A 12,993-nucleotide genomic window follows, 5' to 3' on the forward strand; every position below is an offset into this window, starting at 1 on the left:
TTTTGAGGTAAAACAAACAGCTCTGCTCTTGAAGTTGTGTTGGTTTGACAGATTATCTGTGTTGTTGTTGACTTCTTTACTGAAATATTCACTTTATTTATTAGGGATTGCATAGAGAGTCTGGACTCGATCTGCAAAATCAATCTGATTTGCCTTCCCCTAGAGAGGGCAGAGGGAGAAAAATGGCAAGGGAATTGTTCCCTGCTCTGGGATGGGTGTCCCACAGCAGCCTGCAAAAATTAAACTGATTTTCATGAAGAGGAAAACAAGTGCACAAGGATGATCCTTGTGATCATCCTGTGTGGATATCCCTTCAACCTCATAGTTGAATTTTATTTACTGAGCCTCTGCTTCCCTGGAAGGGGAAAAGGAAATAGTACTGAAAAAAACCCTAATTGTACCCAGAATAAGGAAACCACTGTCCAAGTATAGAGTGAGGGACAGAAATCCACAACCCAGGTGAGGGATTAGGATCTCTCCATGGAGGAGCTTGAATTTCCAGAGTTAACTGCTGTAGTGCTGCACTACAGCACTAGGACAGAGCCATGGTCAGTCCTAGTCTGCAGCTTCATCCATCTCCAGCTGTCCATGAGTGCTGGGTCAGTCAGAGGGTGTGTGGAAACACCAGGATCATTCCCAAAACTTCTTGAGGATATTGTATTTTCTAGACTGTTTAGAAAGTTACCAGTGAATCTGGAATAAAACTCCTCCTGGACCCCTTCCAGATAAACCATTTTCACCTCCTGCTTTTGGAAAAGAAAACATCTCCCCCAAAACATTTGTAGGTGGAGAAAGCTGCCACTGTCAGGTTAAAGGAGTAGGACAAAACACAGTGATCATTGAAAGACAGATATTAAAGCTAAGGCAACATCCAGTTTTATTGGGGTTTCTGAAACTCTCCTTCTGGGCTTGCATTGAGGAACCCTCAGTTGCTTGGGTCATTGTTGTTCTTAAGCAATCCTTTTGGATCTTCTCTGCTAGAAAACCCCAAAACCAACTTCATTGAGGAGTTCATGTATAAATACCCTGTGTACCTCTCTGCTGTGTAGTGGTGCCTTTGTACAGAACATCCTACTGTGGATGTGCCTCAGTAAAAGCCTTCTCTGTAGGTTATTCCAAGAGGCTCAGCTCCTAATGCTCCAGAGCCCCTAAATGGGATCGTAGCGTGGCAGGGAAGCAATCTGCAACTGTGCCTTCCTTTGGAATTTTTCTGGCTTTAAGTGAACTAAAAGCTTTTTGTTCCAGTGGTGCCTTGTCACTGCCAGGCAGTCACTGCAGTGACCTTCCAGCTCACCTTCAGGACACCCAGGTGGCATCAGAGCCATCTGAAACTGAACTTGCTTTGCTCTTTTCCTGCTTCACAGGAGGCTGTGCTTTCCCCTTTAAAGAGGAAAATCTGGATGTCCAGGGTTAAAAGATAGTGGAAATAGTTCTATGACTGCCAGTTAGTTCTGCTTGACCAAAAACCAGTTAAAATGGTGACATGCTAGTGTTCTGTCCCTGCATGATGTTGTTCAGCCTCAGGAGAAGAGGAGGCTCTGGGGAGACCTTAGAGCCCCTTCCAGGGCCTAAAGGGGCTCCAGGAGGGAAAGAATTCTTCCCTGTGAGGGTGGGGAGGCCCTGGCACAGGTTGCCCAGAGAAGCTGTGGCTGCCCCATCCCTGGAAGTGTCCAAGGCCAGGTTGGACAGGGTTTGGAGCAACCTGGGCTAGTGGAAGGTGTCCCTGCCCATGGCAGGGGGTGGAACAAGATGAACTTTGAGGTCCCTTCCCATCCAAGCTGTTCTGTGATTCCCTGATTCTGTGTGTCCACGTTCTCTCACTGAGTTCAGTAAAGCACGTCCAAGATGAGCTTATCTGGGAGCTCTGTCTGTTCTTTTCCAGAACCTGATCAATAAGATGTGGCTCGGGGTCCCATCTCAAGACAAAATGGAGATCCGCAGCTGCCTGCCCAAGCTCCTGCTGGCTCACCACAAAACTCTGCCTTACTTCATCAGGAACAAGCTCTGCAAAGTCATCGTGGACATCGGCCGCCAGGACTGGCCCATGTTCTACCACGACTTCTTCACCAACATCTTGCAGGTAGGATGTCCATCCATGAACCAAACCAATTTTTCCCTCTGGAAACATCATTTTGTTTCCTCGAGTAGTGGCTTGCCTTGATGAAGATGAAGTAACTACATGAAAACCAAACTTGCTTTTTAAATTCCTTTTCCTTTTCAATTTTGGGGTAACGTTTAAATTCCTACAGGTTATGTGTCTTTCTAGTTATGTGAGTGAAACAAGTATAAACTTTGAATTTCAAATATTATGAGGTAGTTCTTGAAAATAAAGAAGTTGTGGGTCATTCTTTAAAGAAACAAGTCAGTAAAACTATGGATGTATCACTGGGTGATTTTCAAAGATGAAGCTTCTCAACGTGGCTGTTGGAGATTTCTCACCCAATAGCCAAAGATACCCTAAAATCTCAGGTACCTCACTGTGTAAAGTCACTAATGGAATGTTGGTGGGGTGTTTAAGAAGGTTCTTGCAGGAAGATTCAAATATAAATCAGAGGATCCTGACTGAGACAGTGCCATTAATTGGAATTTTGGTTGTAATTCAGCATCTTCCCAGGGAATCCTGAGCCATGTTAAGAGCTCACTGCTGATGGAGCTTGACCAGGCTGGTGTAAACCTCTTTGGATTTGAGTATTTTGTCTCCAGGTTCCTTAAAGTTGTTCCTAATGAGCTTAAAAAGACTGAGTGTAAACTGAAGTGCTGCACGTTTTTTTTCTGCTGACATAATGACATGATTTGAATGCAGCAAAGCCCACAGCCAAGCCACGAGACAGTGATCTAAATCCAGGTCCTTGAGTGTCAGGAGTTTATTTGTTAAGGGAAATGGCTTTAGTGTTAATTGCAAAGTTAAAAAAAAATACTGACTTGTCTGCAGAACTTGTTAGTAACTGGTGTAATCACTTCTCAGACAGCTTCCTGTGGTGTAACATGCTGCAATTTTTGCCTGAATTGTCAGTTTGACACTAAATATTTTGAGATGACCGTCCATACTTGTTTTGGCTGTCCTTTCACCCGGATCTGAACTGAATTGCTTCCTGAGTTCCACTGGCCTTTCTAGCACTCTGAGGGTTATCTTAAGGGATTGCAGAGCTCACTTTAGGAGTCTATTTATCCCTAAGCCTCTCCTTGTGAACTCAGCTATGGAGGGAAATGTTCCCATAAATTAATTTATGTAGCAGACACATTCCAAAAATGTTCAGAGGAAGTGGAAGAAAAGCACTAATAGTGAATTCCAAGGCCTGAAAACAATGAAGAGGAGCACAGGAGCAGCATGACTTGCTTTTAGAATTGCAGATGAGTCCTATCTCAAGACTTTTTTCTGAGATCATTTGAAGCAACTGTTTGATTATTTAGCATTAAATTGTATCTCAGTACTCTGAATAGTCTCCATACCTTTTACTGAACCATTGCAGGGGTGGAGAAGAAAAATAAATTGGACTATTCTGTTGTCATTATGCAAATCCAGTCATTCTACAGAGAAAGTGCTGCTTCCTTAGGGGTTTAAAATTTGTTTTAAACAGTGTCAGGGCCTAGTATTGCTCAAACTTCTGGGATTTGTCAGAAATTATTCAGAGAGATGATGTTCAGCCTAGTCAGAACTGACCAACAAGTGGTGTGTTTCGTTTGGTTCTTCACCTGGCAGCTCCTGTGCCATGGGCCTTCCTTTCCAAAAGCCAAGCTCGTGTACCTCTGGATGAGGAACTTTTAGATGAGCTCTTTTCTCCCCAGATATTTCACCAAACTGTGTCTTCTTAGCAGTGTTAACTCAGCCTGGCTCTGCTTTGGTGGGTCAGGGAGATTAGGACCAGAGTCAGCCTGTATTACAGAATGATGACTTTAAGGATTAGTTTCAGTAACTGTGGTTGGCTTTGGAGTTTTTTCTCCCAGAGGGAGCGGTGCATAAATCACTTTGGATGTTTCAGGTTAGCAGTAGAGAGCAGAGCTGTCCTTCAGCTGGAAATAAAACTTTGTCCCATTTGAATGAGTCTTTCATCAGTGGCTAATGAAGGCAAAAGTCATCTTTTTTCCCAGTCCTATTCCAGCATGTGGTGGAAGTTACTCTTTGCAGAGTAAACACAATTCTCAGTTTGAGATGCAATTCAGGTGCAAGGAGAGGTCGGGTCCTCCTGCTGTGTTCTGGTGGCATCTGATCCTGGCTGCAGCTTTTGGTGTGTGTGGGGCTGGTATTTTTAGTGGGAAGCTGATGGTGCAGGCTCCTGAGCTGCAGTGACAGCCCTGTTGTGTGGTGACACTGCTGGTGCTGAGGTGACTCTGAGGAGTGATGATGTCAGCAGAAGGAACAAACTTACTGGTAAACACAGAATGTGTGCAATGGCATTATGAAAGCTCTCTTGAAACCCCAAGGATTCCCACGGGGCTTGAACTGTTGCAACATCACAGATTACTGTCTGGGGAAATGGACTGCTTGCAGTTCTCTCCCCTCGACATGCAGCTCTGCAAACTGCAGGGGCTGAGACTCCCCAGTGTCGAAGCACTTGTTCACTGTGCTGTGTGTCAGCAGTGCTGTGTGCCAGCTGGGTGCTGTCATCACTGTTGCACTGTGTGTCCCTCAGTTAATCCAGTCTCCTGTGACCACTCCCCTGGGGCTGATCATGCTGAAGACGACGTCGGAGGAGCTGGCGTGCCCGCGGGAGGACCTGAGCGTGGCCCGCAAGGAGGAGCTGCGCAAGCTGCTCCTGGACCAGGTGCAGACGGTGCTGGGGCTCCTCACAGGTACGAGTTCCTGCACCACCCTCACCATCCCAAGAGTGCTGCTGAGCCCACGCTTTCGGGGTGCAGCAAAGCAATACGTGGGCTGCTCCTGCAGTTTGAACACTCAGCTCTACCCTGAGGCATTTGGGGCAGCTTAATATGAGCCAGCTCGTGTAGCAGAGCAAGTGCAGAGCTCCATATGTCCTGTCTGGGAAGAGGGATGGAGGTTGTCTTCTCTTAGTGAGCCCAAAGAAATTTTTACACATGATGTTCCTTCTCACAGCGCTAAAGGAGTGTTCTACTGTGGTTCTCTGAACTTCTCTGAAGTTCTCTTGCGCTCTGTGCCATGGTTGTTAGGTCAGTTTGTCTTTAGCAGCCTGTTCTGAAAAATCTCTCTTTGGCCAGGTATTTTGGAGAGCATCTGGGACAAGCACAGTGCCACTGCTGCCACTCCGCCACCATCCCCGACTTCAGGAGAAAGCGGTAAGGAAAACTGAGCTACAGGGTGGTACTTCCATGTACTTAAACCTGCAATATCACACACAGATTCCTTCCTTTACTGTCTAACGTCTTGTAATAACCCTTTCCTAGAGCTTTTCATAGGCCACAAAATTCCTGATTGGAAAGAAAAACCCCTTAGAGGAAGAAGCAGTTTCCACTGCAGGAGATGCCCCACTGCAAATGTCACCTCAGTGAACAGGACACAGAGAGCTGCTTGTTGTCCTCAGAGGGCAGAAAGCTTTGTGGAGTGTCAGTGCAAAATGCTCTAGTGCCAGCGAGTTGGAATTGTGAAATCATTAAGGTTGGAAAAGCCCTCTCAAATCATCAAGTCCAGCCATTCCTGAGGACTGACACTGAGTAGCATGTGTACCCAAGTGCCACATCCACATGGCTTTTAAATCCCTCCAGGGATGGGGACTCCACCACAGCCCTGGGCAACCTGTGCCTGACCACCCTTTCAGGAAAGACATTTTCCCAATATCCATCTAAACCTCCCCTGGCCCAACTTGAGGCCATTTCCTCTCCTCCTGTCCCTTGTTCCCTGGCAGCAGAGCCTGACCCCCACCTGCTGTACCCTCCAGTCAGGGAGTTGGAGAGAGCACGTCATTGTGCAAGTTTGTTTTCTACCTATTCCTGTTAGGCTTTTGTGTGGGTGTTTATCTGATCTAAACTCATTTACATACCTATTTCTTAGTTACATTCAAAGTGGAGAACATATGTTTGCATCCTTGCACTTGGCACACATTTCACTTATGTTTGAGACCTTAAATGGTGAATTAGGAGTTCACACTTCCCTGTGGCCAGATTGCACCAGTCAGATTTAGACAGTTGTTGTGAATGTTTTGGTTGGTATTAAAACGTTCACATTGAAGTTTGAGCAAAATTTCAAGTGCTTCTTTCCTGTAGAAGAGCTTAAGTCACTTTTATATTTATATACAAAACATAAACTGTAAGGGGAATAAATATTTCTCTGGGTTGGGAGGGGAGTGGATTTTGCTGTAGGTAGGAAGAGTTTGAACAAGAAATATTAACAGAATAGATCAAAGCTTCTAGTATCACTTGGCAGTAGTGAAAGTGGTGCTGGGAGAGGACATTAGTGGAACAAAGTCTGGGCTGGTTGTCGTTGAAGCCTGTTTGAGATGTCCCTCAGTCCCTTGGGGCTTGTGCTGAGGCAGCTTTTATCCACCTGTGTGTTCACCTCGTGACTTGGGATCGTATTTCTCAAACTGAAACTAGGCTGCATTTCTGTCCTGGGCCTTTCCTTTCTCCCCTCTCAGGGAAAACAAACAAACTTTTTACTCAGAGTGTTTTCAAGATAATTGCTCAGAATCAGGACCACACTGACAGTTCCTTTAGAGGTTCAGGTTTCGTTTCACTGGGTCCTGCCTGTGCAAACCTGTTTGTTTGAAACTCTCTGTTTTATTTTTCTGTGCTGTGTCTTAAGCACTTTCTCCATGTTAAAACTGTTGGTGCTTCAAGTTCTTAAAGTCACAGACTCATGGAATCATTAAAATTGGAAAAGACCCCTAAGACTGAGTCCAGTTTTTAACTCAGCAAGGCCACCACAGACCACGTCCCCAAGTGCCACATCCACATGGCTTTTGAACACTTCCAGGGATGATGATTCCACTACTTCCAAAAGGAGCACCAATTGCTTCCCTCTCATCCACTGCTTGCCCACTTTCTGTGTTCCCTGAAGGACTTCATTCATGCAGCACAATCCTCCTGTTTACTGGTGACTCTCCAACTTTTTCATTGCTTAGGTGAGGGCACCACCCTTTTCTCTATACATTCAGGTGAAATTAGAGCTGTTCCAAGAGGCAAAATAAGCTCCAGAGTCCTTATAAATGTTTAATGTCTTCCATCAGAGCCCAAATCTCTTTCCAAATCTCTTGGAAAACCTTTCCTTGCTTTTTTTGCACACAGTGAAATGGTCCCTTGCAAGTCTTGCACAGGGTTTAAATAGTGCTTGAAGACAGACTCATTTCTCACATCACTTAAGCAAAGGAACTCTGATAATGTCCCACGTTGGAAAACATTTGAGTTATTGCTTCAGTATAGCATTTACTCAGCAATGATCTTAGCTTCCAAATGTTGTCTTTGCATGATTTATAGCACATTTTGTGATGAATCCCTGCCTTAGGCGAATTCACTGACGTATGGCAAACAGATGAGTAACAGAAATGTTTGGTGCTGCAGAGCCAGGCCCTGACAGTTTTCTCCTTGAGCATGAGTGCAGCTGATCCTGTAAATTTGTCACCTTTTTGCAAAGACACTTAAAATCCCTTAAAGTCAGAGCTTCAGTAATTTAACTGGGTGCAAAACTGGGAGTTACAAGGACTGAATTTTTTTCTGGTGTTAATGGATTAAAAGGTGAGAATCTTTAATTCTCATTGATTTATTTGGAGTTTGCTTGACATTTAAAACAATCACAGAATCCCAGACTGGTTTGGGTTAAAAGGGACCTTAAAGGGACCTCGTCTTGTTCCACCCTGTGCAACAGGCAGGGACACCTTCCATTATCCCAGGTTGCTCCAAACCCCATCCAACCTGGCCTTGGACACTTCCAGGGATGGGGCAGCCACAGCTTCTCTGGGCAACCTGTGCCCTCACCACCCTCAGAGCCTACAATTTCTCCCCAAAATCCCATCTAACCCTGCCCTCTGGCAGTGGGAAGCCATTCCCCCTTGTCCTGTCACTCCATCCCTTGTCCCCAGTCCCTCTCCAGCTCTCCTGGAGCCCCTTTAGGCCCTGGAAGGGGCTCTCGGGTCTCCCTGGAGCCTTCTCTTCTCCAGGTGAACCCCCCCAGCTGTCCCAGCCTGGCTCCAGAGCAGAGGGGCTCCAGCCCTTGGAGGATCTCTGTGGCCTCCTCTGGACTCTCTCCAACAGCTCCACGTCCTTGTGCTGTTGGTTCCCCCATATCTGGAGGCAGCTCTGCAGGGGGGTCTCACCTGAGGGGGCAGAGGGGCAGAATCCCCCCCTCCCCTGCTGCCCACACTGTGGGATCAGCCCAGGACATGGGGGGTTTCTGGGTCCCAGCACACACAGCCAGGACATGTCCAGCCCCTCACCCACCAGCACCCCCAGATCCTTCTCCCAGGGCTGCTCTCCATCCATTCTTCCCCCCCAGCCTGGATTTGTGCCTGGCATTGCCCTGACCCTGGTGCAGCACCCGTGCTTGGCCTTGTTGAACTCCATGAGGTCTGTAAAAGCACAGTGTGAGCAGCTCCTGCCCTACAGCATCTGCAGAGGTGTGAGTGTCACCATGGGGCTGCTTCAGGGAAAAGATTAAAGTGCAGGGTTGTCTCATTCAGCCAAAACCACGTGATGCCTTTGGTTTCTGGAGAAAGAAGCAAAGGTAAGGTATGGCAGGGAGTTATGAATTTATTGATGTGCAACATCAATCTTGATGAGAAATGGAGATTGGGAGGAGTCTGTTCATCACTCAGGCCCTTGGGTACTTTGGAAACAGCTCAGTAAATCATACCTGTTATTTTTGTACTGCTCTTTGTTGGGTCATTTCACTTTCATGAAAGAATCACTCAGATTTTCTGAGAACTTCAAATTCTGTAGTGTAGGAAATGCCAGATTTGTACTCAAGAAAGAGAACTGTGTTGAACAACCTGAGTTGTGAGTTTCCAGCAGGTGGAAGCTTGGAGATGATGGGCAGCATCTGTGGGAAGAGCAGCCTGGCTGGTGGTGGCCCTTGGATTCCATAGAATTTTCAACAAGGATTCTCATTAAAAGCTTTTGAGAAAGCAAAGGCCATCGGGGTTAAGGGAGTGTCTGGGTTGCTGATGGGTTGGTTAGAGGAGGGAGATGAAAGGTGAGTGGAAATGGTGCCCTCTTGCTGTGAGGGGGGAGCTCACCCTGGAGCAGGCAGGTTTAACTTCTGAGCGTCACACCAGATCATTCTACAGAAAATTTGGATCAGTAGCAGTCAAAAATAGGTACCTGCTGTGGTTCTCTGTGGAATTAAGGCTGCACCTCGAGTAGTGGCTGCAGTTCTGCTCTTCCTGTATCAGTAGGTGCAGAGTGGCAATGAAAGCTTTGTAGAAGGGTGGTGAAGATGATTGAGGGGTTTGAGTGGCTTCCCTGTAAGTAACAGCAGAAGTAGAACCTCCGTTCTGTTGAACTGAGAGTGAGGAAGTGTAGTAGGAACCTAGAGAGTGACATGTAGAAGATGAGTACAGAGGTTATTTCTGTTCCCTGTTTGGGTGCAGGAGGTAGAAAATGAAACTAGCACTGACATACCCCAAACAAACCAGCTTTGTAGTGAAGCTGTGGAACTGTCACAGGATATTGCAAATATTCAACTTCTGTGGCTTCAGTTGGAGAGTGGAGAAAGTCATGGAGGATAAATCCTGAGGCTGTGTCGAATTTTTCCGAATTTTCTCTTCCTTGGGAAGCCTTTGTCACGGGGTGGTTGGAGGCTGGGGAGTGTGATCTGTGCCTGCTGGGGGTTTTGGTCACTGGGAGAAGGTGCTGCACTGAGGGAGCTTTTTGGTCTGACACCAGAATATCTGCCTTTACATCACCCACAAGTGTCACAGGGAAGCAGAAGCCTCTCTGCCAACGTTCAGTGTAACGTGGATGTGCCAGAGAACTTGTGCCAAGCTTATACCAGGGATGCTCAGCCTTGTGAGGGGGGAGAATTTTATAATAGGTTTTTAAGATCCACCCCATGCCTTTGCTGTTTTCCAAAATACTGTGTGAGTGTCCTTCCCAGTGAGGGCAGAAGGGTTGTGTGAAGCTAATTCCTGAATACAGAAATCACCAGTTCATCTCAGACCAAGTCTTTGTGACTTGCTGACTCGTGCAGTGTTCTGAGTTGGAAGGGATCCACAAGGATCATCAAAGTCCAGCTCCTGGCCTTGCACAGGGCAACCAGACACTCTGGTGGGTTTTGCTTTCCAGCTGTGTTCCCAAACAAGTTATGTTTCTTTAAAAAGTAGTCTATGCAGCAGGGGGGGGAGATGTTGGAAAATTCTTTTAACTTTAGCAAAATACTGTTTGATCCCTAAATCAGTGATTAATATGTACTAGCAGATGCCTTAGTTTTGAGAACAAGGATTGTGTGTCAGGGCAAAGAATGATAAGAGGAGTACATCCTGACCTGACCTCATACTTGAGATAGTCTCAAGGATCTTCATTAGGAGATCTGTAACCATAAAAGGGAAATCTGGCAAATGGGATGTTCCTAAATGACCACCAAAGACCCTCAAAAGACCCTTGCTTATATCTAAGTAAGTCCACAGAGATAATTAGCATATGTGCATGTATTCAGGAATAGGATGAATATGTAAGAGAAGTGAAATATGTACACGTTTCTTGACTATAATCTGGTGTGCTTGGTTGCTGACCATGCACGTTTTGTGGAGCTGTGCCCCTGCTCCCAGCACTGAATAAAGTAATGGTGGCTTTCTAACCCAGCAAACTGGTCAGAGTTTATTATTCCCTGGTTGGTTGTGACAGCTGGGACAGGCAGTATGAGTGTCCATGCCCTGATTTCCATGTGTTTCTCCCCCAGGTGACCTGTTGAGTAGCCTGTTGCAGAGTCCCAGTGCAGCCAAACTCTTGAACCAGCCAATCCCCATCCTCGATACAGACAGTGAATATATCTGTTCCCTGGCTCTGGAGTGCCTGGCACACCTCTTCAGCTGGATCCCTCTGTCCACGAGCATCACCCCCTCCCTCCTCACCACCATTTTCCACTTTGCCCGGTTCGGCTGCGACACCCGCGCGCGGAAGATGCCTTCGGTCAACGGCAGCAGCCAGAACTCGGTGCTGGGGCAGGAGCGGGGCCGGCTCGGGGTCCTGGCCATGTCCTGCATCAACGAACTCATGTCCAAGAACTGTGTGCCTATGGAGTTCGAGGAGTATTTGCTGCGGATGTTCCAGCAGACTTTCTACCTCCTGCAGAAGATCACCAAGGAGAACAACGCGCACACGGTGAAGAGCCGGCTGGAGGAGCTGGATGAGAGGTGAGAGCAGCCAAGCAGCCCAGTGCCAGGGCCTCATGCTTTCTAAAGGACTGTCTGGATTATTTTGTGTGTCTAATGGCCTTTTTTTCAGAGTGCTGTGCTAGGGGAGCCAGGCAGAGAGGTAGGTGCCCACAGGTAAGGTTTGGTGAGGGGCTGACTTTGCTGAGGGACCATGGTGGCACAGGTTTGTGTTTTTTCCTGTCCTCTTCCTCCCCTGCCCCCTGTTTGATGCTGTTTGACTGCAGGTCTGAGGTGGCACAAGAGCTGCACCTTTTGTAACATCACAGAAGAGGCTCAGAGAGGTGAAGGCACTGCAGTGTCCCCTCTCCTGGTCGGTGTCTGCCCTCCTTCTCTGCCCAACTCAAACACAAAGTGGGGATATATTCTGCCAGTCATGACTTGAAAGAAAACAGTAGTAGTTTCCTGTCCTTCATTGAGCCATGGCCATATTTGATTCTTTTTTATTTTTACTTCTTTTAAACCAAAATACAGCTTGGGGAGCTCTGTTCGGTGGCTCCACCACTGAGTTTGTCCTCATGCTTGGCTGAAGGCAGCAGGGAAGCAGCAGCACTTTGAAAGGCTGCATATTCTCATTTTCCAGAGAGTTACTGCCATCTTTTGTTCCCTGAAACAGCTCCACTCTTTTATATCCAGTATTCCTGCTCGTAGGAGAGAGGGTGAGATTTGTCTCGCTGTTGTGCTGAGTGGCTGAACCCTTGTGTTGGCAGGGTGGTGGAAGAGGTGGTGATTTGGTGCTGGTGCTGACATTGGCAAAGAGGTTGCAACTGTGTGAATGTGCTGAGTGTCTTACTGTGGGTATGTGGTGGTGGAAATAAATTTCCACACAAGGAAAAACAAACATTTAGACAAAGCTGTGGGTCCATATGCAGAGAGGACTTGGGTGTTTCTTCTGTAAAAATCGTTTTCCATGTCTTCAGACACACAAATAACTTTGAGATGGCGAATCTGGATTAAGAGGGAATTCTGCTTGCTCATTTTTGTGGTAACTTGCTCTGACTTCAGTGTCACTCACTTCCTAGAAATGACATGGGTAGGAATGTGCCACCTTTTGTGTACAAGATATATGCACAGAATCCAGGAGTTCCCATCTGGACTTCAGAAAAGCTTTCCTGGAAACCCCCAATCTCATATTTAACTGTGTTCTTTCTTCTGTGGAAAGTCTCAAGCAGCCTTTGGGGCCAGTTTCAGTGGAAGTTCTTTGGCTGGGTTGGCCCTGGCAGGAATGGTGTTGCCGTATCGTTACGTTCTGCTCCTTAGACATGTTATCCCCAGGGATTGGTGGTGTCAGGAATTGTTTATTCATTGCCAAAGTCTGAAATAGGGATGGAACTAAGATGTTCTGGAAGCTGGAATAACCTAGCTGGCTTCTGGAGGAGTGGAGCTTTTTTTTCTCCTTGTCTTTTTTAATGTCCAAAACTAAACTTACTGCCTGAAAGTGTCACTTTAGCTTGGACTAACAAAATCCTAAACAAAATTGGCACTGAAGAAACCACCTTCAGTAGATGGGTGTCCTCAGAACCTGCAGGCCCTGGGTCCCTTCCTTCCCTGCCTCTCATGGTGCTGGTTATTTTTGTTCTGTTTAAGGATCAGTGTGGTCTGAGCACTTTGGAACTGCCAGACTAGCCCAGAAAAGAGTGAGTTTACACTGCCTTTTCTTTGTTTGTGTTTGGCTTTGAAGATCCCAAAATATGGGAATTGGCTACTAAGGATCCAAGCA

At 46.6% G+C, this 12,993-nt stretch overlaps 1 protein-coding gene across 2 annotated transcripts in view; it reads left to right on the plus strand.

Moving 5' to 3' along the window:
* The window catches only part of XPO6 (exportin 6), a 54,429-nt gene that overhangs the window by 17,647 nt on the left and 23,789 nt on the right, over positions 1-12,993 (plus strand). For both annotated transcript variants that reach the window (XM_008929706.3, XM_018067533.2), the window contains exons 4-7: positions 1,883-2,080; positions 4,632-4,791; positions 5,176-5,253; positions 10,802-11,255. In XM_008929706.3, coding sequence (XP_008927954.2) covers positions 1,883-2,080; positions 4,632-4,791; positions 5,176-5,253; positions 10,802-11,255 — 890 coding nt within the window. The remainder of the gene's footprint in view (positions 1-1,882; positions 2,081-4,631; positions 4,792-5,175; positions 5,254-10,801; positions 11,256-12,993) is intronic.

Source organism: Manacus vitellinus, unplaced genomic scaffold (genome assembly GCF_001715985.3).
Source record: "Manacus vitellinus isolate BGI_N305 unplaced genomic scaffold, ASM171598v3 scaffold_12_pilon, whole genome shotgun sequence".
In the NCBI taxonomy this organism is placed as follows: Eukaryota; Metazoa; Chordata; class Aves; order Passeriformes; family Pipridae; genus Manacus; species Manacus vitellinus.